This window comes from Mandrillus leucophaeus, unplaced genomic scaffold, assembly GCF_000951045.1.
Source record: "Mandrillus leucophaeus isolate KB7577 unplaced genomic scaffold, Mleu.le_1.0 Scaffold111, whole genome shotgun sequence".
NCBI lineage: Eukaryota > Metazoa > Chordata > Mammalia > Primates > Cercopithecidae > Mandrillus > Mandrillus leucophaeus.
Genome location: NW_012099321.1, coordinates 5083937 through 5098679, shown reverse-complemented (window position 1 = coordinate 5098679; position 14743 = coordinate 5083937). Strand labels below are relative to the sequence as shown.

The 14743-nt window shown below is 36.1% G+C and overlaps 1 protein-coding gene across 1 annotated transcript in view; it reads left to right on the top strand.

Moving 5' to 3' along the window:
• Positions 1-14743, top strand: part of LOC105549197 (disintegrin and metalloproteinase domain-containing protein 2-like) — a 31351-nt gene that overhangs the window by 9445 nt on the left and 7163 nt on the right. Inside the window, exons 6-9 of the mRNA XM_011993622.1 lie at positions 3784-3967; positions 10257-10334; positions 10542-10680; positions 13375-13534. Coding sequence (XP_011849012.1) covers positions 3784-3967; positions 10257-10334; positions 10542-10680; positions 13375-13534 — 561 coding nt within the window. The remainder of the gene's footprint in view (positions 1-3783; positions 3968-10256; positions 10335-10541; positions 10681-13374; positions 13535-14743) is intronic.

Genomic DNA, 14743 nt, shown 5'->3' with positions numbered 1-14743 from the left:
ATACAAAAATTAGCCGGGCATGATGGCGGGTGCCTCTAATCCCAGTTACTCAGGAGGCTAAGGCAGGAGAATCACTTGAATCTGGGAGGCAGAGGTTGCAGTGAGCCGAGATTGCGCCACTGCACTCCGGTCTGGGCGACAGAGCAAGACTCCACCTCAAAAATAAAAAAATAAATAACTAAATTAGGACTAGAATGTTACTGATACTCATTCCTTTGTTGTAAAATTTTATGTTGATATTATTTCAAAAGTAAAGTGAAACTTCTGTAACAAATTTCTAGTTTTCATGAATAGTGCAAGGAATTCCCATATACCCTTTGCCTAGGTTTACAGGTTGTTTACATTTTTCCTACTGCTTTACCCTTCTGTTGTTCTAACTTTTCTCTCCTCTCCTCTCTTCATAATTACGTTTCTGTACCGTTTGAGTGTAAGATGAAAACTGTGCTTGTTTATTCCTCAATATATCAGTGTGTTTATCTTGAAAATAAATACATGTTCTTACATAACTTATAGCTATCAAAAATGGTTCATATTGAAATTTCATTCATTGTTCTGAGTAATTTTAGGCTATTTTCCTTGTTCAGGAACAAACCCAGTGTCAGATATTTATATTTACTCATAATGTATTTTTAGAGTTCTTTCATTTGGAACGTTTTCGTTTTTATTTGTTTATTTTTATTAGTTTTTTAAAAAATACTATCAGTTAAGTAATTTGAAGAATTTTCCCACAATTTAGGTTTCTTTGAAATTTTTCATAATTATATGTAAGTTATACATTTTGGCATGTTTGTCACTGAAGTGATGTTGTTGTACCCTGGATTTTTTTAAAGGTATGTGCCATTTTCTTTCAGTATTGGACATTTTAGGTTAAATGTTTTGATAAAGTCATTATTCTCTAAATCTTTCAACTGTGAAATTACTGTTTTCTTTTTGGGTTTAACATGTAATTTTGGAGGAGTTGTATTGAGACCCTGGGTGTATTCTGTTTCTCCTCAAACTTTAACTAGTTTTAAAATCCATTAGTGATTTTCTAACTGTATTATTGACTTTGCCCTTATTAGCTAGAAATGTACTGTAGGAAGAAGTAGACACTTCTATACTTTTATTTATTGACTTATCTATATATTTATGTGTATCAGTTTAGACACAGTAATTGTTATTTTATTTAATAGGATAGAATACATTACTATCATTATTTATTTTGATACTTTCTCAAATTATCTTAAGTTTGACTATTGGAAATCCCTTTGAGTTGGTTAATGTATCCTTTTCAAAAGTCTGTATGACTTTTTAACAACTTCCAAATTTTTCCAGCACATGAAAAGATGTTATAGGCTGCATTGCACTTCTTCTACCTCTGTTCTGGATTCAGCTATTTATCCAAGAAGCCTTGATTCCTTTTCTTAGAAGACGGTATTTGAAAATAAATACCTAAGCACCAGTAGTCTGCACGTCTACTGTTTCTCGTTACCTCTCAACCTTCTCAGTCAACAGAGCTAGAACATGCATTTCATATATGCACATACATGTAGCACATATTCATTTATTTAAATCTCTGAATTGAAGACATGAACTTAGTAATAATTCAAATTCTAATTAAGTACCATAAAGTACATCTTAGTATACAAGTTGCTTCCTCATATACTCACGTTCCAAATGTACAGAAATTTGCTTTGTAACTGCTAAAGTGTATACTTACTAAAGGAAAACGTCTAGCTATTCTGACTACATTTTCCTTTGCATCATTGATCCTTTTTATATTAGCTGCGTTAAAGGACTTCTCTGCTGAATGCAATGTCTGGGTAGTATTGGTATTGATATCTAGTCATTTATTTGCCCTCTATGTTATATTTCACTTTTTCTTTGTATGTTTAGCATATGTTTAACTTTGTATCATATAATATGACTATTATATAATAGAAATTGCATTCACCTCTGCTTTTCTGAAGGCTAGAATTTTGTAATGGAAGGGATTTAACATAGCTGGACTCAAACTATAAACCAAACCTGTCTCTGCACAGGAACTGAAAACATTGTTCATTTCTTTATGCCTCCAGGAGATGCTTTTAATGTGCTCCCTGGATTCTTCACCACACATGCTTAATTAGTTCAGTAGTCATCCAGGTTTCAGGCTGAATATAAATCTGAAATTTATATTCAGATTTTACTTCTCAGTCTAAGTTTCCAGTCAACTAACTGATATTAGGCCTGTATTTTAGTTATGTCCTTGGATCATTCAAGCTAAGAATCTTCAACCTTGGATGTGCTTTCATAAATTATTAAACAAAGCCACATCTACAGAATATCTGGTGCTGCAGTTCCCATTCTTAAAGCTCAGTTATATAGTCCTTCCCTTTCTGGTTACATTCCAGTGCCTTCAAAGTATAAGCATGTGTGTTTTAGATTACACTTCTACCTTACTACAATGCCTTCCAGCCAAAGACCACCAAGAAGGCAGCTAAAGCTGAACAAGTTGGGTTTTTTTTTACATATTGGGTGGTGAGAATGCACATTATGAGAAATTGTGGAGCATGCCAGTTCTAGAGATTTGGACTTGAGTTAGGTGATTTTTAGGAAGGTTTCAGGAAATAGACATTTGCTGTAAATTAGATGTTTTAAAGTAGAGATATTAATAATTGTATGATTGTGTATCTTAATCTTATATATGAAGAGGGAAGACTAAAGTGAAGCTAAAGCTGTAATTGCTAAAGAAGCAATAGTCACACATGTTAGTTGAATGTCCAGTAAATTTGTGGCTTGGACAATGTTTGTTTCTCATCTGTGTTCAGACATGATCTATGAAGTGAACTTGCTTATTTTCTTAATCTTTCATGGTCGCAGAATGGCTTTGCCTAAGGTTGATGTTCTATTAAATTACTTAATGTTTAACAGGTGTGTGCATGCACTATGAGTGTAGAACAACTTTTATCAACTCCAAGTCCTTGCTCGATGATGCCTGATCACTTCAGGGGCTGGTTTGCCCATTTTCGTTGTCTTCTTTTGACCAAAGGGAGAAAAGTTCAGACCATAGAAAACTGCTGGAAGACATCTAGATTTTCATCACTGCTGAGATTTTGCTGATTAGGAGGCTATTTAGATAACATATGTTGTCTATCTCAACATATGTAGTTGATCTAGGGTTAGTCACTCTGCCTCCATGGTTTCCTGAATCTTCTGATGTAGCAATGGTCATGTGGTAGCATTTAAGATTCCAAACAGGATGCAAGGGCCAAATAAAAACCTTACGGTTTGTAGCATGTACTATAGGCAAATGCTCACATTAATCTGTAGGACATACTACCTTATGTGATACATATAGTGATAACCCTGTAGTATTAATCAGTGATTATTTTTGTTAATTAACGTGAGTGACCTTGAAATCTTCATTTTTAAAATCACTCAAAAGGTGAAAAGATGTTAAATTCATTTGAACTTGGGTTTGATTTTGTTTCAGTTTCAAAGGAAAATGAAGGAATCACAAAAAAAGTTGTCAGGCTAACTAGGGAATATTAGGTTGGTGCAAAAACGATTGCGGCTTTTGCCATTAAAAATGTGGCAAAAACCACTATTAGTTTTGCACCAACTTTAGTTCATAATTACTAAAATGTTCAGTTATTATTGGCAATTTAGGCAAGGCCCTTTTTTTTTTGGTGTTTTAAAATGAATTGCATATATTCTCTTGCAAACCTTGAATACTTTATTTAAATCTATCTATTTTAGAAATTATATTACTGTACTTCTCTAAATTAAAATTAATAATTTTTATTTATGGATAAATTATAGCAGCCTGCAGTGCGGAAAATTAATATGTAAATATGCAGGTGAATTTTTATTACAAATTCCAAGAGCCACTATTATTTATGCCAACATAAGTGGACATCTCTGTGTTGCTGTGGAATTTGCCAGTGATCATGAAGACAGCCACAAGATGTGGATAAAAGATGGAACTTCTTGTGGTTCAAATAAGGTAGGTAGTCTTTTATTCCCAAATAATTTCCTAATATTTTAGACTTTGTCCTTTTTTGAGACGAATGTCACTCTCGCCCTGGCTAGAGTACAGTGGTGTGATCTCTGCTCAGTGCAACCACTGCCTCCTAGGTTCAAGTGATTCTCCTGCCTCAGCCTCTTGAGTAGCTGGGATTACAGGAGGTACCACCATGCCAAGCTAATTTTTATATTTTTAGTATAGATGGGGTTTTGCCATGTTGGCCACGCCAATCTCAGACTCATGACCTCAGGTGATCCATTCACCTCAGCCTCCTGAAGTGCTGGGATTACAGGCATGAGCCACAGCACCTGGCCTAGACTCTGTTCTTAAATGATACATAATTAGTATTTTTTCTCAGAATTTAAGTGTATATTCAATACAGAAAATCAGGAAAAAAACAAACTTTAAAAGAATAAAATATTTGCAATCATGCATAGATGACATTGCTATGACTATTTCATTGGTTATTTAGTACTTTTTTCATTGAAATGTGTGTATTACCTGAATTGAGAACCGCATTGTTCATTTACTGTATTTTATTAAATTATCTCATATTACACAGAGAATACATCTAATGTCATAAATTATCTTTTGGTATAATTATTTTAAAATAGCCATTAAAATAATATATGCCCATTTTACTCATGAAAATAATAAACAAACTCACAGAATAAAGAAAAAATCAATCAAAGTCACATATCTGAGATGTAATAACTTTTTATTTTTAGGAACCTTCCATCAATTTTTCATAAACATGCACACACACATGGAGTTGTAGGATATTTATCTATCTACATATCTATCTTTCTTACTTTGCATTCAATATGGTAGCTATGCATATATATCAATAGTTTTTGCCTTCTGATTTTTTTTATTATACGAAATATGAACTACTTACATACAAACACATATATACATAAGGAGGTGCAAGCTCAAATTAGTGTCATGTTTAAATTCTAAAGCCTCTCTGGCTTAATAAGTAACAGAATACAGTAAGCCCCTTAGTGAAGAAAGGAGGGAAAGGAAAACTATACTAACTTTACTAATACTCATTTAGAAAATTAGAAAGTAAGAGTGTATACAAATAAAAAAATTGTCATTCCAAATTCTCACACAAAATGTAAGTCATTTAAAAAATTGTGCAACACATTTGCTTTCATTAAATTTAGTTTGAAAACTTCTTACCAAATTAATGCTCAAGACTATCTTACATTTTAAATTCTCCATTGTTTCTAAACAGGTTAAAATATGTTATGTGAGGTAGGAATTGCACAGGAAATGGGAACCACCAAGAGTGGCTTAAATAGTTGGTAGTTATTTTTTTCCCATAATACAAAGTAATTTTGGAGTTTGTCCATCCAGTGCAGTTACTGGGTGCCATTATGTCATCAATGATCCAGACTCAGTCCAGTTTTTAGCTACAGATCTTGTTTGTGACCCTCTTTCATATTGCCTTCAAAATGGTTGATTGGAACTCCGCTTATATCCACAGTTAGTGAATGGGATGAAGAATGTATGACAGGCAATACCCTGCCACAGTGTTCATGACAAAAGTGATGTCTCATCAAGTAGCCATTTAGGAACACTAGGATGAGGATGGGATGAGTTGGAAAAATAATACATTTTAAATCAACCATGTATTTGAGAAACTAAAAAACCACACACAGGCCTAGGAAAGATGCATGCTCAGAAAGGATCTAGGATGACCATAAGCTTTATATTCAGGTCAACCCCAAAGTTCAGATAATACTAAAGAAATTAGTAAAGAACTTCTACAGAACAGAGCCATTCTACAAACTTGGGCAAGGTGGCAGGTTGTTTAATTGCCCCATTTTCATGCTATTTCTTGCCTAAATACCTTGTTTTTCTTTGTGTGTGTGTGTGTGTGTGTGTGTGGTGTGTGTGTGTGTTTTACTGTTTTATAGGTCCTGTGAAATTCATGCTTTAAGGAGGTGGTGGATTTACTATTCCGGTGGATTTACTATTACTTGCACCCTCTAAAGCTATGGGCTGAGCTGTACCTTGGACCTTTTTAGCCATAGCTAGAGTAGCTGGGATGCAGGGTGCCAAGTCCTGAGGCGGTATAGAGCATGGGGACCCTGGGCCCTGCCGAGGAAACCATTTTTCCCTCCTAAGTCTCTGTGTCTGTGATGGGAAGGGCTACCATGAAAGTCTCTGATATGCCTTGGAGACGTTTCCCCCACTGTCTTGATGACTAACATTTGACTCCTCATTACTTATGCAAATTTCTGCAGCAGACTCTAATTTTTCCCCAGAACAAGGATTCTTTTTTTCTATTGCATCATCAGGCTGCAAAGTTTTCCAACTTTTATACTTTGCTTCTTCTTGAATGCTTTGCTGCTTAGAAATTTCTTCTGCCAGATTGCCTAAATCATCTCTCTCAAGTTCAAAGTTACACAGATTTCTGGGGCAGGGGCAAAATACTGCCACTCTCCTTGCTAAAACATAACAAGAGTCACCTTTTCTCCAGTTTCCAACAAGTTCCTCATTTCCATCTGAGACTACCTCAGCCTGGACTTCATTGTTCATATCACTAAGCGCATTTTGGTCAAAGTCATTCAACAAGTCTCTAGGAAGTTCCAAACTTTCCCACTTTTTCCCATCTTATTCTTAGCCCTCCAAATGATTTCAATCTCTGGCTGTTACCCAGTTCCAAAATTGCTTCCACATTTTGGGTATCTTTACAGTAGCACTCCATTCCTGGTACCAATTTTACTGTATTAGTCTGTTCTCATGCTGTTAATCAAGACATGCCTGAAACTGGGTAATTTATAAAGAAAACAAGATTTAATGGGCTCACAGCTCCACATGACTGGGGAGGTCTCACAGTCATGGCAGAAGGGAGGAACAAAGGCATATCTCACATGGAGGCAGGCAAGAGAGTGTGTGCAGGGGAACTGCCCTTTATAAAACCGTCAGATCTCGTGAGACTTATTCACTATCAGGAGACCAGCATGGGAAAAACCTGCCACCATAATACCTCCCACCAGGTCCCTCCCATGACACTGTGGGTATTATTGTGGGAGCTACAATTATGTCTCCACCATAATCTCTTGCCCCAGGTGTCTGCAAATATTACTCTCCCTGCAGCTTTCCCTAGCAGTCTATACTGCTTCTTTCCATCTGAGATTTGAGTTAGGCAAATCAAAAACCAGTCCTTAAGGCAGCTACCAGACAAGTTAGAAGATTGCCAGTAAGATCTGTGCTGCATCCTTCAGTTTGAGGGAAGGGATTGAGAATTTAGCTGCTGCCTCATTCAGACAAAAATGCCATAAAATTTTCTACCATTTTGACTGTGACAATGTGTTCTTCAGTATTTTACTGGTTGCTACAGACCTTTAATTGTTGCCGGAGCTCCTATAATGTTATTTCAGCCTGATTTTGTTTTGTTTCCTATATCACCATTTTTCTGATGTACCTCCTCAGACTATTTATTGAAAGTTTGATATAACCTGCTTGGAATTCTGCCACTGTTGTAGGTTGCAAATGATCATTTAAATCCAAAATGCTTGGTCATTGGTGGCCACTGGAGGAGTGCTGCATTCAGTTTTAGTTGCTTTTGTGGAATCACATTGTTTCACATTTTCTGAACCTAAAAATGATTTTTGTCTCTGGCACAATTATGCCTTTAAAAAAAGAGTATGAGCCTGGCCAACATGGTGAAACTCCATCTCTACTGAAAATACAAAAATTAACTGGGCGTGGTGGCACAAACCTGTAATCTCAGTTACTTGAGAGGCTGAGGCATAGAATTGCTTGAACCCAGGAAGCATAGGCTGCAGTGAGCTGAGACCATGCCACTGCACTCCAGCCTGGGCAACAGACTGAGACCAACCCTATCTCAAAAAAAAAAAAAAAAAAGATAGTATGTACAGATTTTATTTCACTTAGTATTTTAGTCCCTCCATAACAAGAGGGTTTCTGTAGGAACCTATTCTGCCTAATGACAATAAAAGAGGCTGCATTATGAGTCTTATCTCAAAACAAAAATAAATCTGTTTTAGAGAGTTTGGTGAAGAATAAAAAAGAATTGTATTTTTTATCTAATATTACTATTGCTATATGGTTATAAATATTTTTAATTTTTTTTAGCTAGTTTCTTAACTTGGATGCTATTTTTCCCTAGCGAAACTTCCTGCATGATGCAACTGAAGTTAAGCACTCTGCCACAGGCATGTTAAAGCAAAAACAAACAAACAAACAAAAACCAAACAGACAAAAACAAAAAACCACAACAACACTTCATTGCACAAAAAGGGTACCAGTAATACCAACAACCCTTCCTCAACTTTTGTTTCTCTAGACAATTAATATATTTAATGGTTCTGAGAATTAGGTTTACTTTTTTCTGGACAATAGCTCTGCAAATTATATATCTAACTTTTCTATTTAAATTGTAGTTAGGTGTGAAGGAAGCATGCTAACAGAATAGATTTATAACTACAGTAGCACTAATTTGTATACAGTATCCAGAGCTAGTACTTTTTATGCTAGTACCACAGCCATCCAAGATAACCTGGCCATCTATTCATCATTAGTCCATTTCCCTGTAAATTTTTTTTTTTTTTTTTTTTGACACGGAGTCTGGCTCTGCCGCCCAGGCTGGAGTGCAGTGGTCGGATCTCAGCTCACTGCAAGCTCCGCCCCCAAGGTTCACGCCATTCTCCTGCCTCAGCCTCCCAAGTAGCTGGGACTACAGGCGCCCGCCACCTCGCCCAGCTAGTTTTTTTTATTTTTTTTTTAGTAGAGACGGGGTTTCACCGTATTAGCCAGGATGGTCTCGATCTCCTGACCTCGTGATCCACCTGTCTCGGCCTCCCAAAATGCTGAGATTACAGGCTTGAGCCACCGCGCCCGGCCTCCCTGTAAATCTTAAACAGAGGTATGCATTGCCATAACTCTCCAACACAAAAATGTATTTTTTCATACTCAATAATATTGGGCAAAAACTATGTGAACAGATTAACTCTCTGACTTTAAAAGTTAATGTGTTATGATCCTATATTATAAGAGAAAAAATCTCCCAAAATATTGCCAATATTCTTTAGCAAACTTTTAAAATAAAAAATATTTCCAATTACATGTTCTTGGGCTTACCATGAGTCGCTTTGGGTGTTTGTATGAGTTCATCAAACATTTTCTGTTCTTTTGAAACATAGTATTATTTGATATAGGTCGAAAGTGATCTCTGAAAACAATTACTAAACCTTTGTCTTTATGCTTAACTTTCCTTATCTCAGTTGATTTAACTACCAGCAAGAGAATTAAACAAGTCAGAATCCTTGGTGTCATTCATCCATCTCTTTTTACTACGTATATTACTCCAGCTCAGCTGGTTTAAACTTTCCATGTCAAATACATCTACTGGTTTCTATCCTCATTGCCACTCAGTTTCACTGTATGGTTATCATTTTTGTGGACCACAGCAATGACATTCTAACTTTGTATCTTCAGGCTATTGCCCTTTCCATTCTCTTTTCCAAAACCTACTTTCATCAGCTTTCCCTCTTCCAATATGTAAATACAGCAAATTGCTGTATTTGGCCAACTTGCTCATGAAGAGTATAAGATTCTACACAATCATGCCATTAAATATCTCCTGTCATATAATATCAAGTGTTTTGTTTGTTTCTCTCTCTTTGTTATGATATGAACAAGATGAGATTCGTGTTGTTCACTGATGCCTTCTTGGGGCCAGGTACATTTGTAGGACTCAAATATGTATTTAATGAATGACTGAATGGCCACACTGCCCTTTAGATTTCTCAAAGATTCAATATATTCTTCCAAGGCAGAATCATTTTAAATATTATTTCTTTTTTATAATACTCTGTCTTTTACTTCTATACCGATTAATTCTGATCTATCATCAGGGCTCAATAAGAAGGTTTTACTGTTCTCAAATATTTGACACATTTCCTGTATTTTACGCTTTCATAAATCAATGTTTTCATTACAGCACTTATTACATGCTTATTTGTGTTTTACTCATTTCATATTTGTACCTGCTACCCCAATCTAAGCAGGGAAGAAGCTGTTATTGTTTTGTTTACTCCTAGGTAATCAGTGTCTCATCTAGTGCTGGAAAGATAGTAGCTCAATACATTAACTATTCATTGTTAGTATTCTAATTCTTGTTGCTAAGAATTATTAGTCCATGGAAATATGGTATGGTATGGAATGCTTTTAATTAAATGGCAACTCTAGATGGCATGTCAATTAATTTATTTTTGCTCATCCTTTTTAGGTTTGCAAGAATCAAAGATGTGTGAGTTCTTCATACTTGGGTTATGATTGTACTACAGACAAATGCAATCACAGAGGCGTAAGTAGCGTACTATGAGGTGAAAATAGAAATCATTGAGTCTAATTTTAGGAAACTAAATGCATTGCTACACACACACACACACTCACCACGCACAACATATAGGAAACTTGGCCTTATCTGACATACATATTATTTTATAATTCTACTTGAACACATATAAATCTAGTTGCTTATCTTATAAGGTGATATTTCTCCTTCTTTTAGGTATGCAATAACAAAAAGCACTGTCACTGCAGTGCTACATATTTACCTCCAGATTGCTCAGTTCAATCAGATACATCGCCTGGTGGGAGTATTGACAGTGGCAATTTTCCACTTGTAGCTATACCAGCCAGGCTCCCTGGTAAGTATTAATAATAAATCAAAAATATAATTAAAACATAATTTGAATTTATTAAATTTAATAACATAATATTTTGTCTACCAATTTATATCTAGACTATGTTTGGACATTAAACTGCATACGAATACGTATGTTTTACTTCCACTTCCAGAGAGTAATATATTACAACATATGTAGCATGTGTTATAAATATGATATATCAGTCAGAACCCAGGCGTAAAGATAGAAATCACTTTAGTCTTTCAAACAGAAAGAATGCAATGTAAGGCATCTGGTAATTGCATAGATGAGAAGATAATCAGAGAAAGGTGAGGCAACCCAGAAAATGACTACCACTTTTTAGGGTTGGAGGGACAATAAAAAGAGATGGTATTACTAGAATCAGAATCTGGGCTATTTAGCATGATATATAACTCTGGTCAGGGATATATAGCAGGATTGGAACCACAGGGAGAGTTACTGTCCAGCATGAACTGGAGGTATAGAGAATATACAGTCTACTGTTGGTGATGCTGGTGAGGAAGGGGGAGTAATATCAGAGCTATTTTTACTCTTCGAATCCTCCAAATTTTACTCAGTGATTCCCAGTGATAAAAACTGACTGGAAGACAGCAGATCAAGGAACTTGGGCAGTGTGGCCCCCTGTGATATTGATCAAAGCAGAGGAAAAGTCTAGATGAATTTTAGAGAAAGCAAGAAGTTAACTGGCGTATCCAATGATACTTAGGGCCAGGAGATTTCTTTGACATAAAAATCTAAATGTACACACAATTAGAGCCATTTTTCTATTTTTGAGTCATACGTAGTTTCCACATTAATTCCAGTATCTGGAAATATTATATTTTATGTTATATAGTAATAGATTAGTAAGTTTAAAACTTTGTAATTAATGTATTTTCAAGCTATTTCCATTTTACTAGCAACAATTAGCTTTTCTTCCCATTGGCTGCAATTAATTGTTTCTATTCATGCACACATACGCCATTTCCCAATGAGCAGTGGAGACCACTCCTTTCCAGATTGATTTTAGTGGTATGATTGATCAACAAAATGTGAAGAACTAACATTCTAGGACTCTCGTGGTCTTCCTACAGACACTATCTAGGTATTTTGGAATCCTTACTTCTCTCATTCCTGGAAATCTCATTCTCTCATTCACTTCTTGAAAATTATCAGCAATATCTGAAATTTGATTGCACTCAGAAACAAAAATACAACCATCTAATAAGCCCTTCTCAAATTCATAACCAACAAAATTGTGAGCAAAATAGAATGTTTTAAGTTACTAAGCATTGAGGTAATTTCTTACATGGCAATAAATAATTAAAAAAATTTAGCTACTGCTATGTTGTGTAATAGAAATCTAAAATGTGGCTTTAACTTTGAAATTGGATAGTGCATGAAAGATAGAAAGGCAGGAAACTACTGAAGTCTTAGTACATGTTGAAGTTGGTGAGCAATTCAAGGACAGTTTAAAAACACGTTGCAGAAAGTGAAACCATTATTATGAAGTGGTAAATTGTTAGGCATCACTGCTGCCTTTGGTAATGTGGAAAATTGAACTCATGCCTACTATGAAATGACTGGAAAAAAAACATTAATGAGACTTTCTAGGACATTGGTCCATGCAAGGATTTTATCGGTTTGAAAGTAAAACTAATTTTCATTCTCCGCAAGTTTCTTACAGTAAGAAACAATGAAAGGCCAAATTTGAGATTAGAGCAATAAAATTTTATATCAAATCAAAATTAAGCAAGGCCTTTGACTGTAAACACCTCTGTTAAAATCTCAGGAAAACCTAAGTTGATATCTCTTAGAGACTCTTTCATCCATACAAAAGGCCTTCTAAGTATTTTATGTAAATGCATCATAAAAACTTTCAAACAATAAGGCTACTAAGAATTTTAAACTGGTAATTTCATAACAGCCTCACAGGATCCAACAGAGAGAGGCATATGTCAAAGAGATTTGTGAGTGTGGCCTTTGTTTAATGGATTGTGGTTTTATTTGATACTTGAGAAATTCAAAGGAATTATATTAGCTCAGATTGAAAGTGATCAAGGTAGCATATATGTTCATTGGTCCACAATAAACTACAGGCAAGAAACAGGTTGATAAAGGTAGTCAGATGTGAAAAGGACTATTTGGATTATAAACCAAAGGGCATAAACAAAAAGTCAGAAACCACACTTCTTCTTAATCTGTGGGTTTATTTTTTAAATCACCACCAAAAAAATAAATAAATAAATAACAACAACAAAAAATTGTAGGCATAGATGGTTTCACAGGTGAACCAAACCAAATTCTTGAAAGAAAGCAATATTATTTTCAGAAAACGGTAATGGGGAAGTTCCTGTCAACTCATTGTATGAGGAAAACATAATCCTGATGCCAAATTCAAACAAGGAACTCAACAAAGAAGAAAATCACAAAACAATATTCTTCATGAATAGAGATATAAAAATCCTCAACAAAATATTAGCCCATGATATATAACTATCCATTTTAAAAAGAGTTACAAGAGTCACTTTGGGCACTTATGTTTTCAAGCTATCTATTTCATATAAAATATGTTAATTTTAAAATTATTAAATTGTTCAAAGGTTCTATTCTGCTAGACTTAGTAAAATACAGAAATATCTTTACTATATTTCTGGTGCTTGCTTTCAAATCTTTGATTTTTTTCTCTCCTAGAAAGGCGCCACATGGAGAACGTTTACCATTCCAAACCAATGAGATGGCCACTTTTCTTATTCATTCCTTTCTTTATTATTTTCTGTGTACTGATTGCTATAATGGTGAAAGTTCATTTCCAAAGGAAAAAATGGAGAACTGAGGACTATTCAAGCGATGAGTACATTGATTTCATATTTAAGATTTGTTATTTGTATAATTTATGAACATAGTCAATAAATAGCAATGTGGTAGATGTAATGAGTAAGAATTCAAATTCAATTATTGTCTTTATATGAGAATTTAATAACTCATATATGAATAACTAATGGCCAGCGGTGGTGGCTCACACCTGTTATCCCACCACTTTCTGAGGCCAAGGCGAGTGGATCACTTAAAGCCAGGAGTTCAAGACCAGCCTGGGCAACACAGTGAAATCCCATCTCTACAAAAAAAATACAAAAATTAGCCAGGCGTGGTGTCATGCATCTATAATCCCAGCTGCTCGGGAGGCTGAGGCAGGAGGATCACTTGAGCCTGGGAGGCAGAGGCTTCAGTGAGCCAAGATTGTGCCACTGGACTCCAGCCAAGGCAACAAAGAGAGACTGAGACTCAAAAAAGAAAAAATTATACACACACACACACACACACACACAAACACACATACACATACATATATACATATATAATAATTGCAATTTTGGGGGCGTGCCCAAGATGGCCAAATAGGAAGAGCTCCAGCCTCCAGCTCCCAGCGTGAGCAACACAGAAGACAGGTGATTTCTGCATTTTCAACTGAGGTACCGGGTTCATCACACTGGGGCATGTTGGACATGTGCAGCCTGACCAGTGAGAACTGAAGCAGGGTGAGGCATTGCCTCACCTGGGAAGCCCAAGTGGGAAGGGAATCCCTTTTCGTAGTCAAGGGAACCTGAGACACACAACACCTGGAAAATCGGATAACTCCCACCCTAATACTGCACTTTACCAAGGGTCTTAGCAAATGGCACACCAGGAGATTATATCCCACACCTGGCCTGGAGGGTCCCATGCCCTTGGAGCCTCCCTCATTGCTAGCACAGCAGTCAGAGATCTAACTGCAAGGTGACAGCGAGGCTGGGGGAGTGGTGCCCGCCACTGCTGAGGCTTAAGTAGGTAAACAAAGCCCATGGGAAGCTCAAACTGGGTGGAGCCCACCGCAGCTCAAGGAGGCTGGTCTGTCCCTGTAGACTCCTCCTCTGGGAACAGGGCATAGCTAAACGAAAAGCAGCGGAAACCTCGGCAGAGGTCAATGCCCCTGTCTGATAGCTTTGAAGAGAGCAGTGGATCTCCCAGCACAGAGGCTGAGATCTGAGAACGGACAGACTGCCTGCTCAAGTGGGTCCCTGAC